Source organism: Cetorhinus maximus, chromosome 10, assembly GCF_964194155.1.
Source record: "Cetorhinus maximus chromosome 10, sCetMax3.hap1.1, whole genome shotgun sequence".
In the NCBI taxonomy this organism is placed as follows: domain Eukaryota; kingdom Metazoa; phylum Chordata; class Chondrichthyes; order Lamniformes; family Cetorhinidae; genus Cetorhinus; species Cetorhinus maximus.
In genome coordinates, this window is record NC_135888.1 from 18957760 (window position 1) to 18973760 (window position 16001).

General features: G+C 45.5%; 1 protein-coding gene across 1 annotated transcript in view; it reads left to right on the forward strand.

Annotated features, from left to right (window-relative positions):
• kcnt1b (potassium sodium-activated channel subfamily T member 1b) overlaps positions 1 to 16001 on the forward strand; it is a 226744-nt gene that overhangs the window by 72308 nt on the left and 138435 nt on the right. The window contains exons 8-9 of the mRNA XM_078551275.1: positions 7563 to 7646; positions 9204 to 9298. Of these exons, the coding sequence (XP_078407401.1) occupies positions 7563 to 7646; positions 9204 to 9298 (179 nt within the window). The remainder of the gene's footprint in view (positions 1 to 7562; positions 7647 to 9203; positions 9299 to 16001) is intronic.

Sequence of the window (16001 nt, forward strand, 5' to 3'; positions counted from 1 at the left end):
GCTGATTTGATTGTGGCCTTAACTCTACTTCCTGCCTGGCCACCCCCCTCCCCCCAACCCTTGACTGCCTTGCCTGTGTAAAATCGGCCTAACAACGTTTTGTATCATTTTTCCACCCAACCTTGCATTGGTTTAGAATCACTTAATGTTCCTTTCATTGTCCCACTGTCAATGACTTATGCATCCTGATTGATCAGTCAATCAAACCTTTAGGATGAAACCAGTCACAGAAACTATCAAAGGTCTTCTAACCTTCATGTGCACATGTAACCTTCCCATCCCCTGAGGCTGCACCCCTTTGACAGATAACTTCTTCCAGTGTTCTCTTCACAAACAACCATTCATGTGTTAATACAACTACCTTCAAGTTTACAGACCCCGAACCACTATAAAATTGTCACAACTCTAATGGGCCCCTAAGAAGTCAAAAGACAAATTATTTACAGAAGGTGCTCTGTCTATATATTCAGTTTCACCTTTTATTGACCCTACTAATCACATTTTGGTTTAATGTTTGCAAGTTTCCTTTAAATTTTGTTTTTGCTTTTGCAGTTTCCCTTTAAGGGGCTGCCTTTTACTTTGTCCCTAATTTTGTTAATTTAGTTCATTTGGTTGAGTCACAGAGTCTGTCCATATCAAAGCGATAAACTGCGGGTGAAATAATTTTCCATCTAAACATTACTGAACACAATTCAGTTAATATATAGGGATATAATTAGCAATCCCATTTGATTGATCCTTTGCAATACCTTCTGAAAATTTCTGGCACACTAGATGTTTGTACTTTCTGCAAATGGTGCTGTTTCTCCTGCAGGCCAATGTTTTCCCATATTCCTAGCTACAATTTTATTAATACTGAGATTAAAAGCTATAAATTTAGTAGCACTGGATGTGGTGGGCGCCTTATTAGAATCAGTACGCACTTCACTGTCTCGCTGTAATAGTGTTTTGAAAGGCACTTTACTATGGCAACAGACCCCATGAAGTCTACGCTGCAAAGTGTTTTTCAAGGACCCAGTACCATGGGTGAACTTGGGCACCTCAGCGTATGTGAATCTGCTGCGTGCATCAGGCAGATGTAAAGGTCACCCATTCAGTATCCCAAGCCAATCATTATCCATGTAGCAACTCGAATCTTCGTCATTCTAATGAGGGGTTTTTGTGTCCAGACAATCACAGTAATTTCACATAATGCCACCTATTGTAAATTGAGGTTACTTTTTTTTAAATCATTTGTCAACGGGACGTGGGCATTACTGGCAAAGCCGGGAGGGTAGGATTCTACATCCCGTGGGCAGGCGGGCGCGCGCCCGACCCGATCGGGCGTAAAATAGTGCGCGGTGACGTGGGGCAAGCATCCCGACGTCATTGCGCACTCGTGCGATATTTCGGTAGGCGGGCACGGGCGAGAGTCAGCAGTGCGCCCACCGACAATGAAGAGGCCTATTAAGGCCCTTATTCAATCAATTGAAAGCTAGTTTTTGCTGCCCGTCCAATCTCATGGTTAGCGGGGCAGGCGGCCTTTTGACTTTTTCGCAAACCTCATCCACAGGCGGGATGAGGTTTCTACAATTAAATTAAAAAATAGATATAAACTTTTGAGCCGAATTTTTATTCTGCTTGTGTTATTGTGAGTTGACCCCCATGTCGGGACATTTTTTTCTGATTTTAAAAATCTTAATATTTCTGATTTTAAAATTGTTCAGCTCCCTGAGGTAGCTCCCCGCCTTCAGGGAGCTTTCAGTGCGCGCTCCCCCCGCGCATGAGGAGACTTTGCTCGCCCTCCTCCCGCCCGCCCCCCCCCCCCCCACCCCACCCCAGCAGCGCTGAGCCTTTCAGCGCACCTTTCACGCTAGCTGCCCGTGAATTGGCCAGAGAGCGTGAAATCACGGGTCGGGGGACCGATCGCGGGCAGCGGGTCCATCTCCCGGCCACTTCCAGGCCCACCCGCCCACCGCGCCCACCCGAAGACCCGAAAATCCTGCCCCAGGATTTATTATCCGTCCATCATGGCCTTTGAGAAGGTTTTTTGTGAGCTGCTGCCTTGAGCCGCTGCGGCCCATGTGTGCAGGTACACCCACAATGCTGTTCGGGAGGGCGTTCTGATGTTAAAGAAGGAACGGCGATATATTTCCAAAACAGGACGATGCATGGAGGGGAATTTACTGGTGGTGAAGTTCCTATGTGCTTGCTGCCCTTGTTCTTCTAGGCGGTAGAAATCACAAGTTTGGAAAATGGTGTTGAAGAATCCCCAGGAAGTTGCTGCAGTATATATCGTACACACTGCCGTCACAATGCATTAGTTTTGGAGGGAGTGATTGGTGAAGGTGGTGGATGGGGTGCTAATCGAGCGGGCTGCTTTGTCCTAGATTGTCTTGAGTGTTGTTGAAGCTGCACTCATCCAGGCAACGGGGGAGTATTCCACCAGACCCCTGACTTGTAGATAGTGGACAGGCTTTGGGGAATCAGGAGATGAATTACTTGCCACAGAATTCCCAGCCTCTGACCTGCTGTTGTAACCACAGGGAAGAATTTCCCCACCGTCAGGGGGGGAAGTTCAGGAGCGCACGCCCCCGATCGGAGGCGTGCCGCTATTTTACGTGGGCGGGCCAATTAAGGCCCGCCCAGAGTGATGTCCGCTCTGCACTCCCTGTGCGGGCAGGGGAGGAATTCCCTCAGCCAAGAGTGTGCCCTTTCACGCGAAAGAGCGCACTGATCCCTGAGGCTAAGTGCTGCCTCAGGGAGATCGGTGCCAAATTCAAAAATGTGAAATATAGAAAAATAAAATTTCCCTGACATGTCCCCTCACGTGACACTGTCACATGAGTTGGGACATGTCCATCACTTTTAATCAAACTTTTATTAAATTTTTAAAACTCTACATGAAACCTCATCCCGCCCGTGGTTGAGGTTTCATGCTTTTTCTGAAGCCCGCCAGGGCTCCCGGCCTGCCCGCCAACCTTAAGGTTGGACAGGCAGGTCCTTCAACTACTTCAATTAATTTTTAACTGGCCTCAATTGGCCGTTGACAGGTCGGCGAGCACACAGCTGACTCGGCTGCGCCCCCGCCGACCTGAAAATTGAAAGGACGTGGGATGATGTCGGGAGTTCCACCTAACGTTATCCTGCGTCATTTTACTGCCCCACCCCCCCGCTCACCGAACTCAATATCCTGCCCACAATATATATATATATATGGCTGATCTACTTAAGTTTCTGATCTATGGTAAGCCTCAGGATGTTGTTAGTGGGCGATTCAGCGTTGGTAATGCTGTTAAATGTGAAGGAGAGCTGATTAGATTATTTCTTGCTGGAGACAGTCATTACTCATGGCACTTTTGTGGTGTCAATGTTACTTGCTACTTATCAGCCCAAGGCTGGATGCTGTCCAGGCCTTTCTGCATATGGCCATGGACCTCTTCATTATCTGAGGAACACCTGCACTAAAATGAGTGGCCTCCAACAGTAACAATTGTCTTCATTTGCTCTAAGTGTAACTCAACCAGTGGAAAGCTTTCCCCCTGATTCCCATTGACTTCAGTTTTGCTGGGGCTTCTTGGTGACAATTAAAGTTGGTCAAATGCTGCCTTGAGGGCAGTCACTCTCACCTCACCTCTGGAATTCAGCTCCTTTGTCCAGGTTTGGATGGAGGCTGTAATGAGGGCTGGCAGCATCCAAACTGAGCATCACTGAGCAGGTTACTGGTGAGTAAGCATTGCTTGATAACACTATCAACAACACCTTTCGTCACTTTGAGAGCAGACAAATGGGACGGTAATTGGCCAGGTTGGACTTGTCTTGCTTTTAGTGGACAGGACATACATGAGCACTTTTGCACTTGTTGGGTAGGTGCCAGTGTTATAGCTACACTGGAACAGCTTGTCTCGGAGCATGTTTGATCTTTCTGAAATTTCAATAGCTGAAACATCAGCTCAAATCTTCCAATCAGCATTGGAGCCACTGGGCAGAATATTACACTCGGCGTGCGGGCACGCGCCTGACACGCCCGAGCGCAAAATGACATGCGATGACGTCGGGCGAGCGTCCTGCCGTCACCGTGCAGTCTCGCGATATTTCTTTTGGCGGGCGCGCACTGGAGTCGGCTGCACGCCCGCTGACAATTAAAAGGCCGATGAAGGCCATTAAGAAGCTAATCAACTTTAAATTTACGAGTCATGAGTTATGAGGACTCGAAACGTTAACTGATTTCTTCTCCACCGATGCTGCCAGACCTGCTGAGTTTTTCCAGGTAATTCTGTTTTTGTTTTAAATTTACGCTGTCCGTCCAACCTAACGGCTGGTGGGCAGGCGAAAAGGCCAAGCGGCCTTTGCATTTTTCAAGAAACCTCATCCACGGGCGGGATGAGGTTTCCTAAAGCAAATAAATGTCAGGTAAAAATGTTATTTTTGAATTAAAAACATGTCCTAGCTCATGTGACAGAGTCACATGAGGGGACATGTCTTATGACAAACTTATTTCCTTTACTTTTTTTTAAACAGCGTTTCATCTCCTTGAGGCAGCTCCGTGCCTCGGGGAGATTGAAGCGCTCTTTCGCGTGCATGTGCGAAGATCACGCTAGGCCCACTCGCCCTCTTCCCCCATCCCACACACAGACAGCACTCAGCACTGCCGCTCGCGTTCCACGCTGACCGGGCTTTAATTGGCCTGCCAGCATGAAATCGCGGTGCAGAGCCGATCGTGGGCAGCTGGTCAGCTTCCTGACTGCCCCGCCCGTCCCTGCCAAACACCCCCGCCAAGGGCAAAATCCTGCCCACTGTATCCAATACTGGCCAGACAGGAAACTACCCACTTACCTGGATATGTTTGAAAAAGCCAGATCTCCGATACACAATGCAGAGGAACTCCCTCAGCACAGGAATCCACACAGAGAACTGCCAAGAGACTGTTTTACGGTACTAGATGCCTTAAGGTTGATTTAAATGCCCAGTGTGAACTTTAGTGAATGGGCGGATGGATGAATGAGTGAATGGGTAGGGTAGGTAGGTGGATGAGGTATGTGGGTAAGTGGGTAGAGTGGGCAAGGTAAGTGGGTAGGGTGGCAGGTAGGTAGGATGGCAGGTGGATGCGGTGAGTAGTTGGACGAGTGGGTAGGTGGGTCAGGGGGTAGCTGGGTCGGGTGAGGTTGTCAGGCTGGAGGCTAGTTTGGTTGGGTTGGGGGGGTAATCGGGTCAGGTCAGAGGAGTAGTTGGGTTGGGTGAGGGGGGTACTCGGGGGTTCAAGTGGGGAGTCACTGGGGGTGGGCAGTGTGAGTGATTGGAGGGTCAGATGTATAGTTATCCAGGAGTTAGACTAGGATTTTTCTGTCTAACATTTCCTGGGTAGCTATCCAGGTAAGGAAGTCGGAACTTTCCAAAGTTTCCAACTCTAACTCAGCGTCCGAGACGTTTTTGGAGGGCGCCAGGGGACAGGGGAATTTCCCATTGGAAGTTCAAACTTCTTTGGCAATTCCCACAGAGTCAGCACGTTGGGATTCCCACGGGGTCCCAACGTGCATCTTGGGTAATACGTCTAGTCTCCAACGGTCCAGGGACCAGAAGATCTGGACCATAATGTCTAATGCTGCTGCCTTGTTCCATCCAAGTGTAAGAAAAGTAAGTCGACAGCATTTGGAATAAATTTATCAATAAGCCATTTCACAACTGCTCTTTTTATATAGAGTGCAAAAAGTTATAGGTTATTTTAATACCCTTTTGTTAAAGTACAGTACAAATAATTAGCTGTGTTGCTTTCTTTGGAGAAACTCTTCCTTGAAAGAGCTACTGAGCCCAATAGGTCTAGAGAGCAAACCTCACAATCAGTATCGAGGCACTTTTAAACCCTGGGGATTTCTCAGGTTTTCACTGAGAATTTTAGTTCAGATTCTGTTTCAAGTTGGGACTGCTAATTCCTATCATATCCAACATGTCATATTGAAAGGATTCATGATCTACAAGCTGATACAAATATATTGGCAGCCACAGAGCAATGATTCTCCCCATCATGTTTCAATGCCTATGAAGACAGAGAACTTTCATTTCAAAAAAACCTTAAAATTATCTGTCAATAACCAGTTTTCATGATATTAGTGTTAATTGTATTATAATGGTGTTTAACTTTATGCAGCTGGTGGGCATTAATGGGGGTTTCAGTTGAGCACATGTAAAGAGACACTTATTGAAACTGTGCTGTGGTTGATTTAGGAGGTGTATACTTGTAATGTTTCATTTTGTAAATAAAGGTACAGCTAAGTAAAGATTAGCTCCAGTACTACACTTCATCAACTGGCATTCCAAAATAGGACAGTTAGATTTGTCTTTTTGGGGGAAAATTTATATTTTATGTTGGGGTGATGGTCCCTTTAAGAAATAGGATTTGCTAGGAGATGATTTCTGGTAAAGCATCTTGCTGCTGGCAACTGATCATGTGACCAAGTTGCCTGCAAGATAAGCAATAGGAAAAGGGTCAACAAGAAGTTAGTTATAGGGGGTTAGAATGTGGGTATGGCTGTGATCTCAAGTAGGGTTTTAGTTTAGTTGAGAACAGGCTTGCTGCAGGAAACATCTCTTTCAAGCAGAGTTTAGTTGAAATTCTGAATACCGGCTAAAAGGGTGTAGAAAACTTGATAACTGAAGGACTCGACCAACAGTGGGTTTAACTTCTAGGACAGCCAAGCTGAGAAGAGGAAGAGAGAGAAAGAGAGAGTTTTAGATGCCAGGCTCCAAAGTTAAAGAACATTAGAACCAGGGGAGTTCTGACCTGAGGTGGCTATGCTTAAGATGCCTGTGTGTGAACTGGGAGTCTACAAGTGTGGCTCAGTTGGAGGAAATTTGAAGGGACAACCTTGCCAGAGGCAAGTGGAAGGTGCAAGAAATCTTGGCCCTTTTACAAATCTTTGAAACAGCGCTCAGATCAAATCTTCCAATTCCTGAGTTATTGGGGGCTATAAGAGAAATGGGTGCAGGAGGAAAGTTGAGTTAAGAAGTTTGGTTTAAAGTATAAGTATCTGTGTTAATTGTGCTTTAATATAACTGACTATTTAAGATAGGGCAGAATTTTGCCCTTGGCGGGCGGGCTCGGCAGGGAGGGCGAGGGCAGTCGGGAAGCCAGTCGCCACCCGCGATGGGCACCGCTCCGCGATTTCTCGCTGGCAGGCCAATTAAGGCCCGCCCAGCACAGAGCAGCCTCAGGGAGGTGAAGAGATAGAACAAAAAATAATAAAGAAAATAAAAATGTAATGAAACATGTCCCCTCATGTAACTCTGTCACATCAGCAGGGACATGTTATTAATTCAGTTGCAAAACTTTTATTTTATTTTTGTTTGCTTTAGGAAACCCCATCCCAGTCCTGGATGGGGTGCCAATCAAGCGGGCTGCTTTGTCCTAGATGGTGTCCAGTTTCTTGAGTGTGGTTGGAGCTGCACAGCTTTGCTTGTTTTCCATTTGTGAAGCACCTTGAGATGTTGTTTCTATGTTAAAGGCACGAGTTAAATTGAACTTCTTTTGTTAATATTATCTTGTATTTTCCTTCTGAGTGGAGCTGTTCTCTTTCCTTCCGTTACAGATTTTCTGGCCGCCCCTGAGGAACCTCTTCATCCCAGTGTTTCTAAACTGCTGGCTGGCCAAGCATGCACTGGAGAACATGATTGTAAGTAACAATGAATCAATTTTGATCCTACTTCCTGTAGGCACTTCCAAAGAACTTCATTTACGTTTCTGAAACCAAAAATAAACCAAGATTAGATTTTTGAAAGATGTTCATCAAAGCAACCTGGTGTCATGGCTGCAAATTGATCTGCGTCACTAAATACTTCAAATGTGAAATCACAAAACGTTGGGAATTCACAACATCTAAAAAGAAGGAAGACTGATTAACAGTTTGGGAGTAGACATTTCATCAGAGTCCATCTTCTTTCCGGCATTTGCAGTTCTTCTTTCCACATAAGCACCTAGTTACTGGAAAGACACACAACTTGAAAGAATAGGCATTACTCAAGGGATCGGAATGTCGTTATTTGGGGTAGGGGAGCTGTGGTTGTGGGAGGTGACCGAGCAAGCGATCAACATTCACAGGTCAGGGAAAGCGAATTTATAACCTGTGTTACACTGTGCATATTTCTGTAATGAAAGCTCTCCTCGATTAGCCACATAACAGCAGGGGAGATAAATGCAGCTCAATAACGAGGCAACATCCATCCTTAACTAACGGAGTGAAACTGAGCTGAATTAGCTGTTCTGGCTATTATATTGATTCTGTTCATCTGTTGATGTTAGTTAATCTTTATCTTTCTTAATTCTCAGGCTGTGCTTAAAACTGTAGTTTACTAGCAGCTCCTCTTCATGAATTTCTGAATTACAATATAGCGGAGATGAGCAGAGTTTTAAATTTGTCTAATTTATCAATTAGCTCCAAAATGCCCACTGGTTGACTTACCGTGGGACTGGACTTTTGCACACCCCTTAGTCAGAAGGTTGTCAGTTCAAATGATGCTTCTGAGGGAGGGCAGGGGAGGATTGGGGTTCCACAAAATTTTGCAATATAATCGCTGGTTCAAAATCCTGGAACTCCCTCCCTAACAGCACTGTGGGTGTACCTACACCACAGGGACTGCAGCGGTTCAAGAAGGCGGCTCACCACCACCTTCTCAAGGACAATTAGGGATGGGTAATAAATGCCAGCCTAGCCAGCGACACCCACATCCTGTAAACAAATAAAAAATAATTATAGGATTCTTTAACCGAAATTGAAAACCACGGGGCCAGAGACTCGAGCACCTAATCCAGGTTGGCACTTCACTGCAGCACTGGGAGAATGCTGCGCAGTTGGAGATACCCCATAACCCGGAACGCTCTCCATTGGCACTATGTCAAAAGGCTGTCGCACCTGGTGCCACCATCACTCCAAGCCTGGATCCCTAATGTTTCCTGATAGGGTGACAAGTGCAACGAGACCACAATGACACCTATTGCTGCACTTGATTGCGATGCAGGAGCACCACAGGAGTGAGCAGTAGAGATTGTGCCACGTTGTTACATTAAAAAAAAAACAATGGGGTCAACTCAAGCTGATTTGTTAAGGAGAGAAATTAATCTTTACATGTTGAAAAATACAGCTCCTTGGTGCTGACTAAAATGTATTTGGACAGAATTGTCTGGCAGTTTGTATTTGTATTTGGATCTTCAACAGAAGTTTCTTTCTCTCCAGAATGATTTGCATAGAGCCATTCAGAGGACACAATCTGCCATGTCTAATCAAGTTTCAATACTGATTTGTACTCTGCTCTGCCTTGTCTTTACTGGGTGAGTTTTTTTTACTTTAATTATTGGATACATTTTTGTATATATTAACTTCTTGAGAATTCCTGCTGTTGGGGTTTAGTAATACTTTTAGGAAATGAAAACAGGAAATTGCTGGAAGAACTCAGCAGGTCTGACAACGTCTGTGGAGAGAGGAACAGAGTTAACGTTTCGAGTCCGGTATGACTCTTCTTCAGAGCTTTTGTGACATTGGTAATACCTGGAGGTGTTGCTAAAGTCTTAGCAGAATGCTTCCTTATACCACTTTTAAAGACTACATACCGTAATTCCTAATATGCAATATTCCCACCACTGTTGGCACTCTGAGAGCAGTTGCACAGATCTGCTTGCAATTTTCTCCAGCTACAATAAGGTCAGCTCAAAGAGATACAGTTTTTCTGACCAGCCATGAGCAATGCCATGGGAGATTCAGTAGTGTGAGTGCACATGTATATGTATATATATATATATAATCTATGGACATTTGAAACTGGTTGCAGGTAATAAAGCCTCTAGGGGTTCTTATTTAATAAATGGCAGAGGATTTTATTCCTGTGAAGAAGTAATTTGCTTCTGGATGCAGTCATAGGTAACCACTCAATTCCAGTTCTGTGGTTAATAGAATTATTTCAGCTCTGGAAAGTTAACTATTTGCTATCTCCGTTGAAGAGTATTTTTTTGCTGATTTCACCTTTTTCGAAAGCAGATAGTACAATGTGACATGTCTCTGAATATATTGGCATTGTCAGTCTGATCACACAGTGGACAATTGCATTGTCTGCTGAGTCACTGAGCAACAGAAGTCTCGGGTTTTACTCCTTGTCCATGCTGAGTTAGCTGTGCAGCAGTGGTAGTGTTTGGCTGTCTGGTTGTTTTGAGTTAAAGAGGCGGAGAGAAAAGCCATCATTTCTGCTCCTGATTGATGACCGCTCCACTTCTCTCCACTCCTGTATGGACGTCAGGTGAAGATGACGTTAGAATAAAAACAGAAAATGCTGCAGATATTCCGCGTCTCTGGAAGCATAGAGCCGCAGAACGATTAGGGCACAGAAGGAGGCCGTTCAGCCCATCGAGTCCAAGCCAACTCTCTGTAGAGTAGCCCGGTCAGCCTCGTTACCCCGCTCTATCCCCATAGCCCTGCAAAGTCTATTTCCTGCAAGAACTCACCCCATTTGAAATTATTCATTCTCTCTGTCCACCATCCACAGCCCTCCTAGGCAAAGAGATTCAGGTCATTACCACTCACTCCGTAAAAAAAGGTCTTCTTCACACCCCTGCCCCCACCACCACCCCACCGTATCTCTTGCCCAAAATCTTAAATCTGTGCCCCCTAGTCCTTGTACGATCAACTAATGGGAGCGGCTTTTCTTTATCGACTATCTAAAATTGTCATAACCATGTATGCCTCCATCAAGGAGAACAATCCCAGCTTCTCCAGCCTCACATTTTAGCTGTAATTCCTCATCCTTGGAACCATTCTGGTAAACCTTCTGTGCACCATCTCGAGGACCTGCCCATCCTTCCTAAAGTGCGGTGACCAGAACTGGACGCAATGCTCTAGCTGTGGCCCAATCAGCATCTGTGGAGAGAGAACAGAGGCCTGTATTTTCCGGTCCCGTCCGCTGGAAATTCCCACCCAAAGTCGACTGGTCCGTCAAATTTCCTGTCCCGCGCGTGATGATTCCCGCAACAGACGGGACCAGAAAATCCGGGCCAGAATTAACATTTCAGGTCAATGAATGCTCGTTGGAAGTCTTCTGATGAAAGGTCAATGACCTGAAATGTTAACACTATTTCTCTCTCCACAGATGCTGCCTCACCTTGCTGAGTGTTCCTAGCATTTTCTGTTTTTATTTCAGATTTCCAGCATCTGCGGTATTTTTGCTTTTATGAAGATACAGCTGAGTTTGGCTGTGATACCTTTCAAGGTCAAATTGCTTGCGAACACCTATGTCTAGGTACAGACCATAGGAACAATGAATTAGGTGATTATGTTGCTTTCCTGAACAGTCAAACTGAAGGCTATAATTTACTAAATTACTCTAACAATTAGAAAATGCTGGTCAATGTATAAGTAGGACAACTTTGATTAATCACTAGATTTATAATGAGTACACTGTTTATGCCTATGTCTTATAAAATATTATTAACCATGTCTTACTATGGTTCCGTACCTCATTAGTTGTGGTCAAAATTCCACAAAACATTAAACTTGGAGACAATGCAAGTCTCTCAACCCCAGTGTGCATTAGGTAAATTAGATTCATGTGTCTCTATACAGTGCTAGCACTATTCTCAGTGTGCCATTCAGAGCAAAGCAGCACAACACCAACAACAGATTACCAACGTAATAAATATTTATAACCTGGCTGTGAGTCAGGAAAGCTTTGAATGTTATAAGAAGGAGCAGTGCAGATTAATTCTATTGGCAGAAAATTTGTGTTACAGAACCAACGTACAACCGGAAAAACACAGCAGCTTTTAGAACACAATGTGCAGGGTCTCTTGGTTTAATCTATTCCCAATGCAGTGAAGTATCTTAGGTGAATGCAGTCCCAATGTGCCATGCTGGCTTCAAGCTTGAAGCAAATGCTTCAAAACAACCATCTTATTAGTGACAGAATCTCAGTTCTTTCAATTCTGCCTCTTGTCAGCATTTAGCAAGATGAGCATGAATATATGATAGGCAGTTCTTCAGGGCTGATGGAGAACACTGTGCAGCTTCTCTTCCCTGTAGTGACCTGAGCCTCTGGGCACGAGTCACGCTGTAGTGCAGCAAGGTTGTTCCTCCCTGCTGACACAGCACAAATGGAAGTCAATTTGCACATGGTCTTGTAATGAAGAGGATGTACGGCTCTGCACAGGTTACAGGACAGGAGAGAGCCCTTATGTCTGCTTGTTTAGTGTCGACAAACTGGGAGCTAGAAATAAAACTGGAAAACAACAACAACTTATATTAAAATAGCGCCTTTAACATAATAAGATGCCCCACGGCGTTTCGCGCATGCATTATAAAACAAAATATGATACCAAGCCATCGAAGGAGATTTTAGGCCTGATGGCCAGAGTCTTGGTCAAAGGGGCAGGTTTTAAGGAATGGCTAAAGGAAGTAAGTGAAATAGAGAAGTGGAGGGGCGTAGAGAGAGTACTTAGGAGTGTAGGGCCAAGGCAACTGAAGGCAGGGCCACCAATGGCAGTGCGATTAAAATCAGGGATGCTCAAGAAGCCAGAATTAGAGGAGTGCAGATTTCTCTGAGGGTTGTGTTGCTGGAGGAGAATACAGAGATAGGGGGAGGTGATGCCAAGGGGGGAATCTGAAAACATGGATGAGGATTTTAAAATCAAGAGATTGCTTGACCAGGAGCCCATGTAGATCAGCAAACACAGAGGCGATGGGTGAATGGGACTTGCTGGAAGTTAAGACACAAGCAGCAGGATTTTGAATGGCCTCAAGCTTACGAGTGTAGAATGTGGGAGACCAGCTAGGAGAACGTTGGAATTAGTTGAGTCTAGAGGTAATGAAAATGCTGGAAATATTCCGAAGGACAGGCAGCATCCGTGGGGAGTTAATGGGCTGGACTTTCCCAGCAGCTTCAGGACCGTGAACAAATGGGAGATCTGGAGCCTGTGCTTATGGCAGCGAGACCAGCTCAACATTCTCCTGGGAGGCGGCTTCCTCATTGGCCATTTCCAAGCTTGCCATCCAGTCAAATCCAACTGGAAAGGTACACCATGATGTTTTTCTGATTAGAAGTACAGGGTGTAAAATTGAGATTTACATTGTTTCAGCGCTATGGGTACCTTTTGGGGACCTAAAACCGCAACTTATCATTGACCAGAATCTCAACTTGACCAGCCTATAAGCGCAGCTCAGAGGTTGGGAATTTTGTAGTGAGTAACCACCTTACAGGGAGAAGTGGGTGCTGTTGAGGGCGTCTCAACATGGAGGACCCATCAGAGGCAGGAATCCAAGTCAAAAACTGCGAGGGCTGAGGCCAGTAGGCCCCTTGGAGTGGAGGGGAAACCCCTCTGGCGGAATCCTTTAGGTTGCAAGATGTCACCTTTTATTCGTGAGATGTGAGCATTGTTGGCCGACATTTGCTGCCCATCCCTAATTGCCCTTGAGAAGGTGGCGGTGAGCTGGCTTCTTGAACCGCTGCAGCCCATGGGATGTAGGTAGACCCATTCTGCTAGAGAGGGAGTTACAGGATTTTGACCCAGTGACAGTGAAGGAACAGCGACATAAAAGAAAGTCAGGATGATATGTCACTTGGAGGGGAACTTGCAGGTGGTGGTGTTCCCAAGCATCTGCTGCTCTTATCCTTCTAGGTGGTAGAGGTCATGGGTTTGGAAGGTGCTGTTGAAAAAGTGCATCTCGTAGAGGATACAAATGGCTGCCAATGTGTGTTGGTGGTGGAGGGAATTAATGTTTAAGATGGAGGATGTGGTGCTGATCGAGCGCACCCGTTTGTCCTGGACGGTGTTGAGCTTCTCGAGTGTTGTTGGAGCTGCACTCATCCAGGCAAGTGGAGAGTATTCCATCACACTCCTGACTTGTGTCTTGTAGAGGGTGAACAGGTTTTGGGGAGTCAGGAGGTGAGTTACTCGCCGCAGAATTCCCAGCCTCTGACCTGCCCTTGTAGCCACACTATTTATATAGCTGGTCCAGTACAGTTTCTGATCAATGGTAATAACCAGGATGTTGATGGTGGGGATTTGGTTCGCAAACGGCACCCATAGCACCTAAAGAATGGGCAATATCAACCCCAATTTTGGACCCTGTATTTCCAACCGGCAAAAAACATAGCGAGCTTTTCAAATTGGGTTTGCTGAAGCACAGTAGGATGCTCTGTTGGGAAAGTCACTGTGGCAGAAGTTGGTCTTGGGTTGTAGTGTCCCTGCCGTCTGTTACACGCCACTCCTGATATTCAGTTTCATTGATGTCAATGGAGCCAAATATCGAGCTCGATGTATCATGGGCAACCAATTAGACATGGGGCAGCATCTTCCGAGTGGGGGCGGGGCCCACTGGCCGACGCATAAAATGACGCGGGGATACATCGGGCATGCGTCCCGACGTCACCCCGTGTCATTTAGATTTGCAGTTCGGCAGGAATGGCCTATTAAGGCCATTAAAAAACTAATTAAGATGATTAATGGACCTGCCCGTCCAACCTTAAGGTTGGCGGGCAGGCCGGGAGCCCTAGCGGGCTTCAGAAAAAACATGAAACCTCGTCCACGAGCGGGATGAGGTTTCATGAGGGTTTTTAAATTTTTATGAATGTTTCAATAAAAGTTATGGACATGTCCCAACTCATGTGACAGTGTCACATGAGGGGACCTGGCAGGGATATTTTTTTTATCACCTTTATTTAAAGTTTTCAATCGGAGCCGATCTCCCTGAGGCAGCACTTAGCCTCAGGGAGATCAGTGCGCTCTTTAGTGTGCATGCACAAAAGAGCGCACTCCCGTCTGAGGGAATTCCCCCCCGCCTGCCTGCACAGGGAGCTTATAGCTGCCTCATTGAGTCAGGAAAGAAACCTTTTTTCTTCATGTATACTTGATGATGACGCTGTAAATGCCATGTGTATTTGTGGAGCTCTTTCTCTCTCTGCAGTAGCAAGGACTCTCCATTAAGCGTTAAAGTACATATTAAGCTGCGGTACTTTATTTTCGATGACTCATACTGCAGTGGTGTGAACTTGAATATCAGGCGTATGCTATATGATGTTCACATATAAAGTTGAAACTCAGCCCGGAGCAGGAGGAGCATGTGAGGATGTAACCCATATCCCTTGCTTGTGCTTTAGGTAGGGTTTATCACTTCTTTCCCCAGAGGTGGGTGAGTTATCGTGGGGGGCAGGGTCAGCTTGTGACTTGACCTTTAATTGCTGCTCTCCAACTTTGCAATTCCTGCTGCTGCCATTGAGCAGGGAATGGGAATCAGGAAGCCAACTCCCACTCCAGCCGTTGGCACATACGAGGTTTCTCCAACCACTCACGTCATCATGTGTCCTGTATTGACCAGGTGAGAAGGGGTCAACTGGGCTCCCCTATATTCAGCTTCCCTGGTTGGTCACAGCAAAGGTTTAAGTTTCTTTTTCATGAGGATATGCCTTTTCCAAATCAGAATGTATTTAACTATTTAAGCTGTGAGCAATCAGGTGCCAATCAAACAAGGTTTTCTTGAGTTAAGAAAGAACAAATTTATTAATCACTAAGCCCAAGAAAAATAATATAATGCAACGCCAAGCATTCGGCCCTCATGTAATCATTCGGATACAGACACACACACACACGCACATATACACAAGCACACACACTACACACAAGCACACACGCGCACACAAACACATAGACACACACACACACGCATATACACACTACACACTATACACAAACACACGGACACACACAAACACGCACAAACACAGACACACACAAACACACAGACACACACGTGCACATGCACACATATACACAAGCACACACACTATACACAAGCACACACACTGTACACAAACACACAGACACACAAACACACACAAACACACAGACACACACAAACACACAGACACACACACGTGCACACGCACACGCACACATACACACATGTATCAGAAATAAAGAGTTAGAGTCCAATAAAAAAGGTAAAAGAATATATGGTTGTGTCCTTTGATTGTCCTTGAGGTGTAAATTTTAAACG